Source organism: Orycteropus afer, unplaced genomic scaffold (genome assembly GCF_000298275.1).
Source record: "Orycteropus afer afer isolate SDZICR_OR568_19922 unplaced genomic scaffold, OryAfe1.0 scaffold00150, whole genome shotgun sequence".
Lineage (NCBI taxonomy): Eukaryota > Metazoa > Chordata > Mammalia > Tubulidentata > Orycteropodidae > Orycteropus > Orycteropus afer.
In genome coordinates this window covers 184,349-203,152 of record NW_006921737.1, presented here as the reverse complement: position 1 = coordinate 203,152, position 18,804 = coordinate 184,349, and the positions used below count along the sequence as shown (strand labels likewise).

Here is an 18,804-nt window from a genome sequence, read left to right as displayed (position 1 = left end):
AGTCTGCACTGATAGTCAGCCAGTTCACACATAGTCCCACCCATTCATAGGGGACCATCACCTGCATCATGGTTGACCCTGGGGTGCCCTTTAACCAGCATTCTGTTCAGTTTAGGCCAGGGGCCTGGCAAACAGTGAGAGCTATTCAGAACCATCTCCTGCTCTAAAAAGCTTTCACGCTTGTCGTGTTTCAATAAGCCACTCTTCCCCAATTTGTTTTGTACAGTCGTCTTATAAATCAATCTCAAAGTGAAAACTCCCATTTCTTCCTGTAGATTATTCTTGTTTATTATGAAATGGCTAAAAAGAATTCTAAAAATGTGCTAGTAAGTTTCCTAGCTCCCCCTATATATACATAAGACCATTTAAACCACAGCCCTGTTGTTCCTGACCATTTTGTAAGAGCCTTGGCTGAACCCCCAACTTATGGGCACTTACTACATTTATGCTCAGAACCAAGCTTATGGTTCCAAAACTGAGCAAACCAAAAGGTGGCAATCGGGTGCTGCAGCTTAAAGGTACGGAGTATCAATTTGCATATTATTTTTAAAATCTTGAGTCTAGTTCTTCTGGGCTATGGCCAGAATTTGACTCCAGTCAGCATAAAGATCAGGATGTGGACTTAGGGTGTGAGGTAAAGACTGTCCTTCACAGGAGCAAAATGATGGCTACACCACCTTCCAGCAGGATCACATCTCCCTCTGAGGCAGGGTCTGCCCAAGAGCCTACAGGGGGTTTTTCCTGACGTCGATCATCCCTGGACTGGCTCTTCTCAGGTCCCGACGGGGCTTGGGCAGAGGCCCAAAGTTCCAGAGCAGGCTCCCCTCAGCTCCAGGCAGCCCCCGCCCCACTAGAGCCTCAGCTGTTTCCCGATGCCTCAGCTCTTCAGGGCAGCCCTGCTCATCACTGCATAGGCTTGAGCGCTTCCATGTTAGCGGCAATGGAGCTCTGACCAAGTCTCGTACCTCCTCCCAGGTGCAGGGGGCACCCTCAGTGACAAGGGGCTGCCAGGGAAGCTCAGGGGCTGAGTGAGGCTCCTCTTCGTTTCCAAGGGGTTGTCTGTTTGCTATGCACAGGTTCCTCTTCTCCCCACCTGTCACCAAGAAAACACCATTGTCAATGATGAAGCATAGCAAGCAACCTGTGAAATGACCTAGTAAGACCTAAAGTGGGGGTGTCTCTAAGCCTCCCCAAGACAGAAAGGAATAAGGTTGGTTTCAGAGTGAGGCACTACAGAGCACAGTCCAGCTCAGTGACACCAGATAAAATTACCCCTGCTCTGGCCTGTAGCATTTAAACTACTGAGCTTCTGTTTTAGCTCCTGGTTTATCCACATGTGGTGGCCCAGTTCCTTCTCCAGCGCTTGAATCCTGGTCTCATACTGCCTCTTGCTGTCTGCTAACCCTTCACCAAGGTGGTCTAGAGCGGAAAGGCAGAGAAGAGTGGTGAGGGCTGTGAACATGGACAGAGGACAAGGCCTGTGGGTCCAGCTAGGGCCTCACCTCGGCTCTGCTGTAGGAGCAGCTGCATGTTCTGCTCGTGCTCCTTCTGCTGCAGGGTCAGCTGACGGTCCATCTCCAGGCGCTGCCGCTCCAGAGCCACCTCCAGCCAGTAAACCAGCCGCTGCTGCTCCTCAAGCTGCATCTCCAGCTCCGAGAAGGCGATCTGCTGCTGGTGCTGCTCCTCTCGGAGCGTCACCACCTGGGCCAAGGCCAGTCCAGGCTCACGCCCGGCCACTGGCTCCCTCCACCCAGACATTAGTAAAATATCACTGAGTCTTCCCTGCTGAGGCTCAGACATCTCAACATGTTCTAGGCAACGATTTGTAAACGTTGGAGTTGGCTCTCAAAATGAAACTGATCTGCCATCCCTGTCTCAAACCCTTTCCCAGCCACATGCTACTGAGCTTATGGGCAGTGCTTCAGCTGTGGAATTTCATCAGGGCCAGGGTTACTCACCCTCAGCAAGTTCTGAGCCAGGCAGTTTTTGCTGTGGAGGCTTTCCTGTGCATTGCAGGATGCTGAGCGGCATCCCTTGCTTCTACCTACTAGATGTCATAGCACACACATCTTCCCACCATTGTAATAACCAAAAGTGTCTTCAGACTCTGCCTTCTGGGAGGCAGAGTCAGCCCCCATAAAGAACCACCAATCTGGGCAAGGGCCACCCTAAAGTTAGCCCATTAAGACTGAAAGAGGACAATGGGTCTTAATTTCATTACATAAAATAGGCTCTAAAGAAGCGAGTCTGAGGCAGCCCTGGAGACATGTTGGTCCTAATTCTGTCCCCAGTCTGGGCAGAAATGGGGCATTAGCTGGAGCTGCCATCAGATACTCCCCCACATGAGTTCTGGAAGGAAGAGGCAGAGGGTCGTGGCCAGTGACCCACCTTGTCAAAGTACTTGCAGAGTAATGCTCTGGTCTCTGAGGATGAGAGGTAGCTGAGCTTGGCCATGAGGTTCATCTCGCACTGGGACAGCAAGGAGGCTGAGGCCCGTAGCACACGCTGGCGGCATGTGATGGCTTCATTCTTGTACTCAATGGCAGCATCCAGGGCTTCAATGGCCTCATCCAGCTGGAACAGCGTCCGTTCCTCCTGTGGGGATGTGGACATGCGTGGGGGAGGTACTGGGCTTCTGCCACCTCAGAACACCAACTCCCCGACGACAATGCCTAGCAGACATGAGGCACTGTAAGAGTCAACACTTAGCCACAAAACTGCCTTTATATGTCCCCTCATCCTGAGAAGTGAGTGAAGATAAAGGTTCCTTCTGCCTTTAGTGGCAGGCACAGGGATGCTTTGGTCTACCTAACCCCAGGGTGAGAGCTGGGCACTGCTAAGAGGCTGCTTCTGAGGTGCATGGCTCTCTCCAAGTGATCTGTACTAAGAAGCCCCAAATACACACCAGATAGAAAACATGGTAGGTGTGCAACAGAGGCTCCATGTGGTCTGCTAGAATGGATTTATATTAGCCTAGGCTTTCTCTGCTGCTCTAATAAAACAAATATACAAGGGCCATGAAGCACATTAAGTGTGCTAAACATCCATTCCCATGCAGGGAGGGAGTTTAATCGTGTGTGAGTGGGGCCTGATGACAATGAGTCCAGGTTCCAGCTGCAAGGGAACTGAAAGGTCAGCCAGGCCCAACCCCTCTGTGTCACAGGCAAAGGGCTAAAGCAGGGGCAGAAGGGCTAGTCCAGCACGCTTACCAACCCCAAACCTCCTGCCTTTCTGGCCTCAGCACCCAGCAAATCACCAGAGCCAGCAGGCTATGAAGAGAAAATGGACAGACGATGGCAGCCCAGGGAGTACCTCAGGCGACAGCAGGCTGCCCTGCCTCAGCTTGCTGTCAATCTCCAGGCGCTGCTTCAGTAGCAGGTCCTTTTCCTGGCGCAGGTTGTCGATCTCCCCGCGGATCTGCTGCTGGCTGGTGGCACTGCCCTGCCGCAGCTGCCCACTCTTCTCAGAGAGTTCCTTCTCCAGGTGCTCCAGCCGGCTAGACACTCGTACAATGTCCTCACTGAGGGCCTGGGCAGCACCAACAAGGATGAGAGATCAGGTACCATCCCACAAGGATGAAAAACTGCCACGTTGTCCTTGGCTGCCAAGAAGTGAGGACTTCCCTCCATAAGCCCTTAATCCAGATGCTAAGACATGGCCCTGAAAAGAACCTCAGAGTATGCTGCTCAGAGAGACCTGGCTCTTAGTTATGCAGAAGCTTGGGGACTGGTGGTTGATGGGGCCAAAGCATCTGAGAAGGGGTCCCCAGAGATGGCCAGGAGGACACAGACAAGCAAGGAAGAGGCACTCCTGGCAAGAAAAGGATGACATGGACCAGAGCCAATGGTAATGTGGACTATCACTGAGATGACTGGACTGGAGAAGGAATGTGGAAATCAGCAGCCCTTCTGGGAGCCGGATGTAGGAGGGAGTGAGGTCAAGGGGAGTTAAGGATGATCTGGCTGCAGCACAAACTCCTTGGACTTCACAAAGTGCACCCATGATGGCCAGGGTGGGCTCCTAACCACTGTGGTCTGAAGCCCTGGGAATTTGGTGCAAGCACCCCCTAATGGAAGAGGTTTGTGTCTTCCCACTGTAATCCTCATGAGAACATTATGATTCCATTTGACATAGGTGGAAACAGGCTTAAAAGCTTGCCTTCCTACTTAAAAGGGAGTAATGATACCTGGCAGAGCCAGGTTTCAACCCCAGGTCTGTCAGCCTCTAAAGCTAGTGAAGACTCTATTTGGCTACAGCACCTCTCTCTATCTGCTGCTCCTTATTCCACCTGCACAGGCCCAGAGCAGGTGGTTAATGAGATGACATGATTGTGAAATGGATACTTGGAGAGGTTCCTCTACCCACACATCATAGTATCCTAAAGCCCCAAAGTTCCTGAGGATTCATAGAATATAGCCCAGTAAGGCAGGACTTCATCTGGCTGGAACTTACCTGGCAGGGACATCACCTGGAAGGACCTCACCTGACTAGACCTGCAGGAACTCACCTATCAGGAATATCACTTGGAGGGACCTCACCTGGCAGGGTATCACCTAGTGGAAACTCAGCTGGCAGGATCTCTCCTGGCAGAGCCTCACCTGGCTGGACCGCAGGCGCTTGCTCTCCAGCCCTGTCTTCTCCTGCATCAGGGCTTCCTTCTTGGCCAGGATGGCCTCCCGCTTCTGGAGCTCCTCCCCCAGCTCCTCCAATGCCCGGCGCTGCTGCAGAACCTTCTCCATCTCCAGGTCCAGCCACTTCTTCTGCTCCTCAATCTTCTGAGGGGAAGAGGGGAGACAGGAGAAAACTCGGCTCCAACAGAGAGAAGGGTGTATCACCAGCAGCTCCCAGGGGACCCTGGCAACCAGCCACACTGTCCAGCCAGGCTGCAGTACTCTTCGGGTGCAGGTTCAGCCCAGTTGTTGTCCCACCTCCTTTCACCCTGGGTCCTCCTACCTGCTGCTGCTCTAGGCTGACCACAGAGCCATTGCTGCCACTGCGCCGCTTCCTCTGGAATGCTGCGATCTCCTCCGTCTTGATTTTCAGGATCTTTTGCTGCTGCTCATGCTTCAGCTCCAGCTCCTGGGGAGGGCCAGGGAAAGAAGCTAATGGCACTAGTACCTTATCAGAGCCTTGCCTGTTCTCAAAGGCCACAGGAGTGCCTGCCCCACTCCTGACACAATTCTGCACATATTCCCCAGCCTCACCCCCCCTCCATCCCCAAGACTCTGGGATAGGTAAAGAGAAGCAAACACTTCCCTAACCTCTACAAGATGCAGACACCCTAGATATTTCATCTCACTGAACTCGCACTCTAGCCATTAGTTTCCTAGAACTTTCCTCATTTTCAGATGAAAACACAAACTCAGACTAATCAAGTGCCCTGCTGTTTTCTAAGTAGTGGGGCCAGGACCCCCTGGGTCATGCTCCCCATGCAGCTATGGGCCCAACCTTGACGCGGTGCTGTCGCTTGTTCATCTCTGTCTCCAGGCGCCGCTTCTGCTCTGTCTCTTCGCGCAGCCGCCTCTGCAGCTGGCCCTGCTGCTGCCGCATAAGCTGCACATTCCTCTCGAGCTCCTGCAGCCGCTTCTCACTCTGGGCCGAGAGTGACACCAGTCGTTCCGTCGCCTGCTTCTTCTCCTTCAGTACCTGGGACCAACACCGCCTCCGTGGGGCCACCAGAGGCTACCAGAGAGCCTCACCTACTGCCTGGCACTCCACAAGGGTGGATGAGTGGATAGAGGGACAGACAAAAGGGAAAACAGGCAGGTGGCTGGGGGACTAATAACAATAGTGGTAGCTAACCCCTCCAAGGCATTTACTATGCACCAAGCACTGTACTAAGTGCTTTGTGTGTATTAAATAAACGTAACTATCTTTTTTTTTTTTTTAATTGTGATTTGGGTGAAAGTTTACAGAGCAAATTCACTTTTCATACAGCAGTTCTCACACACACTGTCTCATGACACTGACTACAATTTACCCCAATTCAACAGTTCCCTTCCCACTTCCTCCCAATACTTACCTCTTCCCTGTGTCCATCCCTCCATGCACTCCTGCCCCCTGAGCTGTCTCCCTGTGCATAAACAGTCCTTTCTCCCATGATTGTTCTCTCCAAGGAGTGTATCTACCTCAGATACATGTTTAACTCTTATGCCTGTCTTTTGTTTGGCTGGAAGCCACAGGTGTGGTTTCAATTCCAAACTTGAAGGGCAGCTAGGGACCACAGCCTCAGTAGTTCCATCAGGTAGACCAGCAAACCTGGTCTCCCTTTTTTTTTTCCCCCCAAATGATTCTGAGTTTTGTTCCACATTGTTCTCCCTCTCTATCGAGGATCTCCTATATAGATCCCCCTCCAAGTGGTTGACAATGGTAGCCAGGAACCATCTAGTTCTTCTGGTCTCATAGTCATATGGGCTGAGGACTGCATGGTGCACCAGTTGCGAGGACTAATTGTTTCCATGAATCTTTGGTTTTTTCATTCTTCTTTGCTCTGGACGAGGAGAGACACATCATTGCATCTAGATGGCTGCTTGCAAGCTTTTAAGATCCCAGTCACTACTCACCAAAGTAGGAGGTGGAACAATGTTTTGTGCAGTATGTTATGCCAATTGAGCTTGATGTTCCCTGTGACTATGGTCCCGAGCCCACAGGTTCAACTACTCGGTCCCTCTGGGTAGCTGGCTGTGACCAAGAAGTGACTACAACCTTGTCCCTTGTCAGCTCTACTATACCCCTCAAAATTCTTACAGAACATACAAATACACTTGAAGAACCATTGTCTGCCGACCCTGTACATGGTCTTGGGTACACTCCCTGCTGCAAAGACATACCTAATAGTTCAGCCTGTCCACCCATCTATCTACCCATATACCTGTGTTTGCCTTCACTGACAATGCAGTACTGTATGTGCAAAAGGGTTCATCTTTGCATAACCATCTTTTTAAAAGGTATGAGCTCTGGTAGCGTAGTGCCTAAGGCACCTGACTGCTAACCAGAAGGCAGGTGGTTCAAACCCACCAGCCACTCCTTGGAAGGAAGGTTGGGCAATCTACTTCCATAGTGATACCACCTTGGAAACCCAAGGAAGGGTCACTACGAGTCGGGTCTGACTTGACAGGAAATAACAACAACAACAGCATGATTATTATTACTCCTATGTCACAGATGAGAAAACAGGCACAGAGAAGTTAGGAAATGTGACCAAGGACAGACAGCAAGTGGAGCTAGGATTCATACCCAATCTGCCTCCAGAGCCTGAGCTCTCATCTGCTCTACTGTGTTGTCTCTTGGACACCTGAGCTGACAAAAGAAGGAATGAATGATGGATGGACAACTGCAAATATGATGGATGGAAGGGTCAGTGGACAGATAGACAGAACAATGGGATGATACAAAGGTGAAAAACAGGATGAACAGATAATGCATATAAAGGGTGGATGGACAGATGGATAAATGGGAAGTTGGTCACACCGACTGGTAAAAGGACCAGCAGATGGATGAACTGGATAAACACATGGACAGACAGGTTTGCAAACAAGGATGACAGAACAGAGGAGTAAGTAAGTGGATAGATGGGAGGGTAGATAGATGGACAGAGGAGGGAAGGACTGCATGATGTAGGGTAGATTTTCTTTAGGTGCCCACCCTCAACAATGCCCTGTTTGTTTCCTCTGTGGTGTTTAAAACAGCCTCCTGTACTGCCAGCCTCACCCTAGGAGCCTGGAAGGAGTGATCACCACCAGTCAGGGACCAGGGCACAAGGGCTGGAGCATGTCCTGATCTCAGAGCCCCCAGCCTAGGAGGCCACAGCTGCTGCCTTGGGGCCCGACACTGACCTGCACCTGGCTCTGGGCCACAGCGACTCTCTTGCGGAACTCCTGGAGCCGGGACCGCTCACCAGCGTCCTGGGGCTCCCTGCCTTCTAGCTCCCGCAGCTGCCTTTGGCCTTCACTCAGCTCGGCCCGTACCCGCTCTGCCTCTTGCTCCAGCTCCCGGATGCGCTGGCTATGCTGGCGGTTCAGGGCTTGGGCCGCCTTCCCTGGAAGTAGGGCTGTGTCAGTATAGGCCACCCCTTCCCACAAGAGCCACCTGCCCTGGAAGACATTACCCTGGGAGGCCTTGCAGACAGCTCTCAGCTACAGACACCTGCATTGGGTTTTACCAAGCCTTTGTACCACCAGTACTGTGACTTATATAACATTTTTTCTTTACATCAACTCACTTTTCAGATTAGCCTTATGCTCATCAGTGACACAAGGAAACTGAAGGTTAACAGTTTTATTTTTCCCTAATAAACATTAAAATAAATATGTAACTTAGAATTAAGTCTGTAACAATAGGAAAAAAAAAAAAAAGAAGACAACGTCATACAGGAAAGACCAGGTTAAAAAAAAAAAAAAAAAGAATTAAGCCTGTAGAACTAACTTCTATTTGCATGAAATATGGGGGAGAAAGGAACAAGTTAAATGACAACTATAAAAAAGCAAAGAGATAAAACTAGAATATTCTGATTTTGGAATATTCTGGATGACTGAATTGGTAAGAGACAGGGAACTTCAGAGACCTAACAAGCAAATATAATGTGTGGAACAAGTGTGGAGCCTGATTCAAGCAAACGAACTGTAAACAGACATTGTTCAATAACCAAGCCATGGGTTCATGGCTAGGCATTAGTTGACATCCAAGGAATTATTACTAATCTTATCAAATGTGTTAATGGCATTATGATTAAGAAAAAAAAAAAAAAAAAAAAAGAAAGTCCAAATTTTTTAGATAGGCACACTGAAAGGCATAGGGATGATATGATGTGATGTTTGGGGATTTACAAACAAAAAGGGAGGGATAACACAAAAGTAGCAAAATCTTGGTAACTTCTAATAAGTAGATAGGGGTGCATTATATTATTCTCTTTTGTATGTGTATCTGAAATTTTCCATAATGAATTTTGTTATATACTTACAACTATTAAAATAAAAAAGCTCAACTGGTTACCACATAAAATTGTCCCCCACCTGCACCCATCTACCCTGGGGAGATGTACCCCATGGGTCAGTCAGCCATGAGACATCAAATGGGCAGCATTCACATAGAGGGAAAGCTGGACAGACAGGAATGCATAGATAAGAAGGGTTGGGGGGGGGGAGTCACAGGAGGAGAGGGGATAAGAGTTTTTTATGTTTGGGGATGATAATAGGGGCTGTGACATCAAATGTGTATGAACTATTAAATGTAAAACAAATCTGCTTTGTAAATAAATTTTCCCCAAAGCACAATGAAAAAAAAATCGTCCCCCACTGTAGTAGTTAAAGGAGTTCCAGTAGTGTGGTGCCTAAGGCATTTGACCGCTAACCAGAAGGCTGATGGTTCAAACCCACCAGCCACTCCTCGGAAGACTGGGCAATCTACTTCTATAGAGATACTGTCTCAGAAACCCAAAGTGGGGTCACTATGAGTTGGAAATGACTCGATGGCAGTGAGTTGGGTTTTGGTTTTGGTTTTGTGGCATAGTGCCTAAAGCATTTGACTGCTAATCAGAAGGCTGGCGGTTCAAACTCACCAGCCACTCTGCAAAAGAAAGACTGGGCAATCTGCTTCCATAAAGATTTACTGCCTTGGAAAACCAAATGGGGTCACTATGAGTCAAATCGACTCCATGGCAGTGTGTGGTTTGTTTGGTGGTAGTTAAGGTTATATGTCAACTTGGCTGGACAGCTGGATGTAGTTATTCTCCATGGTGAGATTGGTAATCAGCTTCATGGTGGAATCTATTGGAGCAGCTGAGTAGCTGCTTTAGAGATTGGTCTGCTTCCAGCATACAAGAAGCAACCTTGGGGAAGTTCTCTAGCTTTTGGCACACTTGAACCCTGCATGTAGCCAAGTCATTGTTCAGCAGACTGCCATGTTGTCTGCCAATCTTGGGTCTCTTAATGGATTTGAATCAATGGCCAGCTGTGTGGTTTGGTAATATCAAGCCTGTGCCTTTTTACTTGTCAACCTTGGGTTTGTCAGCCTCAGCAGCCAGCAGCTGCCTAAGTGAAGAGATGCCTCCAGCTTCAGTGGGCTGGGAGCAAGAGGTAGAGCTGAAGTCCAAAGTCAAGGGGCTTTCACCCAGCCACTACAGCCTGGCACTTTGACCTCAGACTTCTAGCCTCCAAAACTGTAAGAGAATAAACTCCTGTTTGTTAAAGCCATCCTAATTGTGGTATATTACTGTCAGAGTGGCACCAGGGAACCAAAACACCCACCCTTTCACCCATATCACCAGTCACAAACTACATGATCTGGGGACACCCAGTCCTTGGTCACACAGTATATGCTTCCCAGGACTGAAAGAGCCTGTGCCCAGCACAGAGCCTGATATACAGCAGGTACTTGATAAATAATAAGTAATGCTTACTGGGAGCTATTCTAAGCACTTAACCTGAATTAACTCATTTCACCCTCACAACAGCCCTATGAATAGACATGATTACTATCCTCATTATAGGGATGAGAAAACTCAAGCACAGAGGGGATATGTTTGTTCAAGGTCACACAGCTGGGAGAAGATGAACTGGGAATCTACCCCAGCCTTCTGGTTCAAGAGCCTGCTCTTCACCACCATGCTGGAACTCATTGCCGTCAAGTTGATCCCAACTCATAGCATCCCTATAGGACACTGGAGAACTACCCATAGGTTTTCTAAGGCTGTAAATCTTTACAGAAGCAGATTGCCAAATCTTTCTTCTGTGGAGTAGCTGGTGGGTTCAAACCACCAACCTTTTGGTTAGCAGCCGAATGCTTTAACCACTGCACCACCAAAGCTTCTTCCACACTGACAAACCAAACCTACTGCCATCAAGTTGATTCTGACTCATAGGAACCCTTTAGGATAGAGCAGAACTGCTCCATAGGGTTTCCAAGGCTGTAAGTATTCACGGAAGCAGACTACCTCATCTTTCTCACGTGAAACAGCTGGTGGGTTCAAACTGCCAACCTTTTTGGTTAGCAGCCAAACACTACTATGCTACCAGAGCTCCTTTCCACACTGGCAAGCCCCCTCTAAAATAACACAGAATTAACAAATAGGAAATCATGCCTGGTGGGAGGCCCACCTGAATGTCCCTGCCAGTACCTGTGCGGACTAACTCTCCAATGAGCTCCTCCTTCATGCGGATATTGATGGCCAGCTCTCGGATCTTCTGCTGAGCCTGGGCTAGCCGCCATTCAGAGGCTGCAGCGGCAGGGGTCTGGCGGGGCCGAGCTGGGGCCTTGCTCTCATCAACTACTGCAACAGGCAGACTGACAGTGAGGGGAGGCCGGGAGGGGAAGAAGGGAGAGGCACACCTTGGGCAGGGGTGATGGATGGGTAGATGCACCCAGGTGGTCAGTCCAGGACCATGGTAAGGGGAAGGGGCCCTCCACATCCCACCTAGCTTACCTCTGGGCCCTGGGATGGGTGCACCCAGTTCTTCAAGGCGAAGCTCTGGGCCCTTCCTATTGGTTGGACTCGCTGGGTGGACCCCCACCTTCCGGTTCCAGCTGCCAATCCCATTTCTAGAAGGCAGAAGCAAAAGTTTGTACCCCTCCCCAGTCCCTGCCCTAGCTTAGCCACCTCCCAGGGTTGGAGGGAAGAAGAGAAGCCAAGTGTTACAGAACTCTGAGCCTAGGAGGAACCTGGCAGGTGGGAACATCGAGGGCCACCTCACAGACCCCCACCTTAGTGAGCCCACTTGGCTCAGAGCCAAGTCCACCCTACTCTCTATCCAGGACTGGCTAGGGTGTTTTAGGGAGAATACTTTGAAACCCAAGACGCCTAGGCCAGCAGTGTGAAAGCCACTGCTATTGGGGCAGGGGGGAGACAGGGTCCTATTCCACCCAGGCTAGGTCCTTGGCAGGCTCAGGTAGGAGTCCCACTCACCTGCGCAGATGCAGGGTCCGCTTGGGTGGCTCCTCCTCCTCCTCTGATGAAGTTGAAGGGCCACTTCCCAGCCTGTCTTCCTCCACCAGTACCTCGGTGCCAGCTTCCTTGTCACCTGTCAGCTGCCAGGGGAGGATCAGGGTTTCACAGCAGAAACACCTCAGGTGTCCTCATCAGTCCATTTCCCACTTCCGCATTTCCGTGCTTACGGTACACCCGCCTTGCATGCCCTCCTCACATCTCTGCCTCCTTGAGCCCTGTCTACCTTCAAGAGCTAGCTCAAATGAAGCCTTTCCACTTTCCAGCTGCAGATAAGAGCTTCCTCCCCTACTCCAGCACCCACAGCATCTGGTGACAGTCACCCTTTCCATCTTGAATACAGGTTCTCTACACCTAAGTCTTATCTTGCCCTGAAGGCAGGTATGCAGGTCAAGAAGACACCTGTATCCCCACACAGCCAGAAATGCCCTGCAGTGGCGGATATGTGCCAGACCTCTGTAAACCCATGTCCTCTATTCCTTAGACCCTCAGGCCTTTGAAGCTGAGAGACCCAGAGCTTTCAGGCAGATGCAGGGGCAGTCATGGTCCAAAAGACCACAAGTGGCAAAACCAGAACAGGAGACCAAGGCTGAGGGGGACAGATTAAGGCTCAACAGAAAAGTGACCTTGTGGAGAGCCATTCAAAGACAGACTTTGCCTCAAGGTGGTGAGCTCTCCATCTCTTGAGGTGTGCAAACTTTCCATTTACTGCCAAAAGCTGTAACTTTCTCACTCCAAGCAATCTCCAGCCATCCCAAGGCCTACCACCCAATGACACCTGACCTCTTTGAGAGGCCCCACAGTCACTCAAATCTTAGCCCTTCCTCTAGGGACACCTGAAAGAGCATCTCACATCTCACATCTCACAGCCCATCCCCTGCCTGGAGCCTGCCCAGTCTAGCAAGGTTCAGCAGACACCCTGCCATATCACCTCCTCACCTCTCCCCACTGCTTGGGATCAACTTCATCACCAAGAAAGCAGGCAGGGGGTACCATGCCCAGCACATGGGTCTGGGCACCCCCCAGAGGGGCCGTGTGAGGCCGAGGCACAAAAGACCTAGCTGGTAGGCCCTGCAAAAGCCCTGGGGTCCCCCAACCAGGGCGCACCAGCTCCAGCCGCAGCCGCAGCTCCACCATCTCTTCCTGCTGCTCACGCAGACGGTCACTCTGCAAGACATGGCCAGGGTGCTGATGGGGGATATGGATGTAGAGGGATAAAGGTCCTCATCAACAGGTGGAAGTGAAGGAAAAGGAAGAACAGGTCTAAGGCGACCCTCCCTTCCCTGGGCTAAATCTCTCACACACATAAGGCTTAATGGCCTGTGAAAGAGGGTACCATCTGTATACCCATTTTACAGATGTGGAAGTGAGAATCAGAGGAATTGAGCACCAGCATACTGGTCACGCAGCCAGTACGTGTGTGGTGGTGGGGGATTGACTGGGGTAAGGGAAGTCCCAAGGTCTCTGGGCTCCAGGTAAGAGATGATCAGGGATAAGAAAGCCAAAATGCCCTCCATCATGACTACTTCTTCATCACCACTGTATTCACTCACTTTCAAGCTCTCACAGCCCAGCCAAGACCTCATCACACTCCCTCCATGCCAGCCCTCCACTTCTGATCATTGCCACCATAGGGCACCAAGAGCAAAGGTGACTTTTCATCAGGAGCCAGGAGGAAGAGCTTGGCTGCACAGTGCCATGAGCGCATGATCAGCCAAGTGGTGCTGCCCAGTTGCCCACCCTCCTTATTCTGTTCCTGACCTCCACACTTTCACTCATGCTGTGCACCCCTATTTCTGCCTACCCTGCTGGTCAGCCTGGCTAACTCTCTCTCATCCTGAGACTCAGCTCAGATTTCACCTAGTCCAGGTGGCCCCACCTGCAGTTTGTACTGTTCCATGGCATCCTCCAGGGCAGCCAGAAAGTCTCGGTTCTCCTCCTCCAGCCGGGCCACCTGGCTCTGCAGTGTAAGCATCTGCTGTGCCCCCTCATCTTCCTATGAGGCAGCAAGAGAGGTTTCAGGGCAAGCATGCCTCTCCCTGGAACACCCCAGCCCACTCTTTGCCCTGCCACCAGCTCTCCTACCCTGACTACCTACTTCATCCTAAGACCTGCCTACAATGGGGGCTCCCAGACCCAGGGGGGGAGGGCACCCCAGACCCCACCTGGCCTGGGATCTCCTTTGCAAGCTGTTTGGGCCACCTCTTGCAATTAATCATATTTTTAATAATAATAACGTCACCACTGTTATTAGAAACAACTTACTAAGCCTTCACCAGTATGCTGGGCTCTAGGTTTCATATTCAGCCCTCACAACATCCCCAGGAGGTACGTGCAAATGTTATCCCTATTTCAGCTGGAGATCCTAGGGACCAGATGAGGTTAAGAAAAGTGAGAAGTGACTGAATTCTCAATGAGCTCTGCTAATGGACAGACGGCAGGGGCACAAATGAATGTCTGAACTCTCCTTTTCCCTTTCCCCCTCCCCACCTCCCGGGGAAGCGGGGGTGTCCGCCAGGCCCTTGACCACCTTTCTCTCTCGAGGCCCCTGCGCGGCCTGGTCCTCATTGGAGGCGCTCTCGATGCCACTGTCCGGCCCGGAAGCGGAGCTCAGAGCGCTGCGCTCGCCTTCAACCGCGCACAGCCAATCGCGCACCTTACGCGCAGCGGCGCCAGGCAGGCCAGGCTCAGACTGCAGCTCGCGCAGAAGGCTGCAGGCAGCATCAGCACGGGCCCTGCAGCGCGCGCACTCGGCATCCAGACGAGCGGCGGCTGCGTGGGCCGCGGCGGTACCGGGGACGCGCCGGCCGCGGTGGATGATGCGCGTTTCCGAGCGGTGCCGCGGTGGTCCCCGCACCCCAGCCGCCGTCTCCTCCAGCGCCCGCTCTGCCTCTGGCCGCCAATTGATCATGGCGCGATTGCGGATGTTCTGGGCACGGCTGGCATAGTTGAGAGTGTTGAGCGTCTCATCAAAGTCGGAGGACGAAGGGCTGACGCAGGCAATCATCACAGTCTTGGCATTTCCCCCGAGGGAGTCTTTGAGGATCCTATGGGCGCCAAGGATAAGGTGCCTCAGGTACGCCAAAGCACCAAGCCTAGGGCCAGCCATCTAGACCTCAGAATGGGGCCTCACCCTCAATTTGGTTCCTTGTGGGCAGAGACCTATGCGGTCTCGAACTGTAGGCCCATGTCCCCAGAAGTCAAAAAGAGATGCTATCCCTTAGCAGGCTCGACGTCCCCACGCCCAGAGCCCACATATGAGCTATGACAGAAATGAGCAGCTCACCGGGTGATCTTGGAGTCACGATAGGGGATGTGGCTGCCACGGCGCTGGGAGTCGCCCAGGGCGCTGATGACGTTGCCCAGAGCCAGGAGGCTGCTGTTGATCTGGATGCTCTCCTTGAGCCGCTCGCCTGTGCTGCCGGTCTTCAGCACCCTCTCGGAGCCCGCCAGGTCCACAAAGTGGAACTTGGAGATGAGCAGCTGGCCAGCTGCAGGTCGGGGCAAACGGCTGGGAGCGCGACCCCGCTGCTCCAGGGTCACCGTGAAGATTGTGTGGGAGCGGCTGGAGAGTCGGTTCAGGTGCGTGGCCCCCGTGTGCCGTGCTGCATTGCCCATCTCCAAGAGGCTCAGCACCTCATCAAGGCCCTCCACGTCCACCTCCTTCACCCCACACAGCACTGCGGGCAGAGCTAGCTGTAAGCCCCCATGAAATGGCAGTCCCAGGCTGACTGAGAAGGGAGGGCAGGCAGGCAAGTCTAGCCCCCTACCTGTTCTTCCTGGCCCAGGTTACCCCCTCCCCATGCCCAGGGCGTCCCTCCCATCCAGCTTCCCCCCATGCCCACCTCAAGGTCTCTCACTTAGGGAAGCAGAAGTATATACTGAACTTGAGACTGAGGATACAAGGGGTTTCCAGGAGAAGAGGTGTATCTCTCAGACAGGTAAGTCCCCTTTCAGAGGTGAAGCCTCCCCAGGCCAAGTGCCCCACTCCAGTCCTACTGGGGGCAGGGGGTGTCCTACCGACATTCCCTCGGTCATCTTCCCGAAGCTGGATGTCACGGCTGGCAGTGCCCACCTCAAGCAAGTCACGGAACTCCTCCTTGTACACTTCAAGGTAGGACACATGCACCAGACAGTCAAGCAGGTCATTCTCGTCGATAAGCTTGAAGGCTTCAGCCATAGCCCGTGGGATGATGCCCTGCTCGTCCTCATGGAGGGAGGCTGGGAAGACACCACAGGGCCTGCTGCCACCTTGCCTGAAGCTGGGCACAGCTGGAGGATGGGACTCCAGTGTGGAGAAGGCAGCAGCAGCGGCTAGGATTAGCTGGGCAGCCTGAGCCAGGCCAGAGTCCAGGGTGGCCAGGGGTTAGGCCAGGCAGAATTATACAATTTCAAAGTTGGAAACAACTTCCCATGCTTCAACCAACCCCTTTCATGATGCAAGCATCCCCTCCACTACTTCCCCAACAAAAGAGCAGACACCATTGACTTGCTCCTGGGGACAGGGACTTCATTACTATCGACCACACTCATTTATCTAAACGTCTCCTTAAATTTATCCCAAAGAAGTACTTGGAGGATATTCAGAGCAGCACTCCACATAACTCAAAAAAATTCATCCTAAGATGCAACAGGGCATTAGGTTAAATAAATTACTTTAACAATGGAATGCCAGGTACCCATTTAAAAAATCAGATTGAAGAATATTTAATGCTATAGAGAAATGTTCACGGTATGTTCATAAATAAATAAAGCAGGGTACAAAAGAATGGGTACCATATAACCCAATTTTTGAAAAGTACACTAATTTTCACAGAGAAAAAAACAAAAGATAAAAGGATGAGTGATCTCTGAAAGGTAATTTCAAGTAGGTTTATTCTGTGCATGTTTTTCTGTATTTTCCTAATTTTCTACCACAAACATGTATGCTATTGTACCCTAAGAGAAGACAGTTCATGCTACTTAAATGGCATAGTGGCTAAGGCATTTAGCTGCTAACCAGAAGGTTGGTGGTTCAAACTTACCAGCTGTTCCACGGGAGGAAGATGAGGCAATCTACTTCCATAAAGATTTAGTCTTGGAAACCCAATGGGGGAGTCAATGACAGTGGGTCCGATTTTTTTGTTTGTTTGTTTTGTTTTTTGTTTAGTCCCTTCAATAAGCCCAGGAAGCAAAACTCCTCTGTAGAGTTTCACTAAACCTACCTGCTCTATAACCAAGGCCCCCCTCTTCTAGGACAAGCATTCACTGTCCCGACTCTCCAACTACAATATGGATTCCTGATCTTTTTCAGCCATCCCAGTGACCTCTAAAGACATGCCAGCTTCTGGCTGGTTCCCAGAATAAGGCAGTGTAGCCCTATCTCTATGGAGTTGAGAAGGTCACTCACCTCCAAGGACCTGGTTTTCCAGCAGGGCACCTAAGACTGGTTCCTGCCCTGCCCACTGATATGACTGGCCCACTGACATGACTGGTCCCACCCTGGGCTGCAGATTTCTATGTTCATCCTGCTCTTCTCCCCTGATACCCCTTATCTTCAACAGCATATAGCAGTGAGGGGACAGGGACAGAAATTCAGGAGGGTCACTCACCCACACTGGCCTCCCCCATGGTGTACGTCTTCCCAGAGCCTGTCTGACCATAGGCAAAGACAGTGGCATTGAAGCCCTCAAAGAAAGCCTCAAGGAGGGGCTGCACACAAGCCTGGTACACGTCCTCCTGACTGGCGTCCTGGGCCAGTACCACATGGAAGCCAAAATGGCGGTCACGGCCCAGAGTGACACGGCCACACCCTGGCTCCACCTGCAGGCAGCTCTGATGCCCATGCAGCAGCTCCTTGGGCAGCAGTGGGCGGACTCGTAGGGCTACTCTCACTGGGGCCTCCTCTGTCCCTGGTGACCTCTGGGCCTCCAACCCCATGTTGAGGGGGTGCTGCTCCAGGCCCTGCTGAGAGAAGGAGAGCACACTGCCATTAATACCTGAACTCCAATGCTGGACTCACCCTGCAGGTAACCTGGAGCCAGATTCTGCAGCTCTTGACTTTGGAGGGATTGAGGGGAGGCTGGTCAAAGTCAGAACATCCCACACTCACAGGCTGGTGCCAAATGCTGAAAGGGACAAACTATAGTCCCACAGAGTAGTATCATTTCATAGCTCATATCACTGACAAAATAAGGCCTTAACTCCTCCTCTTGACACGGGAAGGCTTCTGTGTTCCAGCTGCACCCTTCCCCTGTAACCCCATGTCCTGTAAGAACCCTCCCTACACACACACACAACCAGGAAACCCCACTCCCTAACATCCTTCTGGATTTTTCACAGTCCTTTATCATACTTTCACCACCTTCTAAAAAATCAAGACCAAACTCTCACTGCCAAATCCGGCGGACTTCCATCGCCTAAATCTCTCTCAAGTCTACCTGTTTCTCCCATCTTATTGTCAAAGCCCTGGCCCCAGGCCAGGGACATCCTGACAGGATGATTTTTACAAGCCTTTTCTCTGGTCTCGGTATCCCTGTCCCTTCCAAAACAGCAGCCAAGGGAATCTTTCAGAAAAACAAATGAGATCATGCCACCCCCAACCCCAAAGTCTCCCCACTGCCCTTGGGATTGCAAACCTTAACAAGCCCCACCTCCCGGCACAGTGCCTAGCGCACCAACAGTGCCCAGGCAACTACAAAAGTGCATTCGGGAGCCCGGCGGGTCAGGATAGGGGATCGGCGGCCAGAGGCAGCGGGCCCGGGACAGGAGCTCCGAGAAAGTTTGGAGAAGTGATTATAAATGAGGGCCCGACCCTTGTAGCCTCGCGCTTGCTCGCTCCTTCTGGCCAAGCCCGCGATGCTAGCTAGCCTCAGCCCTCCGACTTA

The 18,804-nt window shown here is 51.5% G+C and overlaps 1 protein-coding gene across 1 annotated transcript; it reads right to left on the bottom strand.

Moving 5' to 3' along the window:
* Positions 1 to 725: 725 nt before the first annotated feature.
* On the bottom strand, positions 726 to 17,857 carry KIF7 (kinesin family member 7). Its single transcript, XM_007946088.1, has 18 exons — positions 17,530 to 17,857; positions 15,959 to 16,159; positions 15,225 to 15,618; positions 14,469 to 14,985; positions 13,818 to 13,934; positions 12,878 to 13,105; positions 11,900 to 12,021; positions 11,420 to 11,535; positions 11,114 to 11,266; positions 7,836 to 8,038; positions 5,449 to 5,646; positions 4,954 to 5,079; positions 4,599 to 4,775; positions 3,313 to 3,528; positions 2,389 to 2,595; positions 1,503 to 1,701; positions 1,273 to 1,419; positions 726 to 1,093 (listed from the first exon to the last, which is right to left on the bottom strand). Exons 1-18 carry the CDS (start codon positions 17,855 to 17,857, stop codon positions 726 to 728), a joined length of 4,017 nt encoding a protein of 1,338 aa, XP_007944279.1.
* Between the last annotated feature and the right edge of the window lie 947 nt (positions 17,858 to 18,804).

What these genes read in the sequence shown, in the direction of transcription:
- KIF7 (XM_007946088.1), bottom strand. Translation starts at nt 17,857, where the DNA reads ATGGGGTTGGAGGCCCAGAGGTCACCAGGGACAGAGGAGGCCCCAGTG. An exon ending in TCAGCCTAGAGCAGCAGCAG is followed by an intron (nt 4,776 to 4,953) that starts GTAGGAGGACCC and finishes TCTTCCCCTCAG; the next exon opens with AAGATTGAGGAGCAGAAGAA. An exon ending in AGCGCCTGCGGTCCAGCCAG is followed by an intron (nt 3,529 to 4,598) that starts GTGAGGCTCTGC and finishes GGTGCTGCCCAG; the next exon opens with GCCCTCAGTGAGGACATTGT.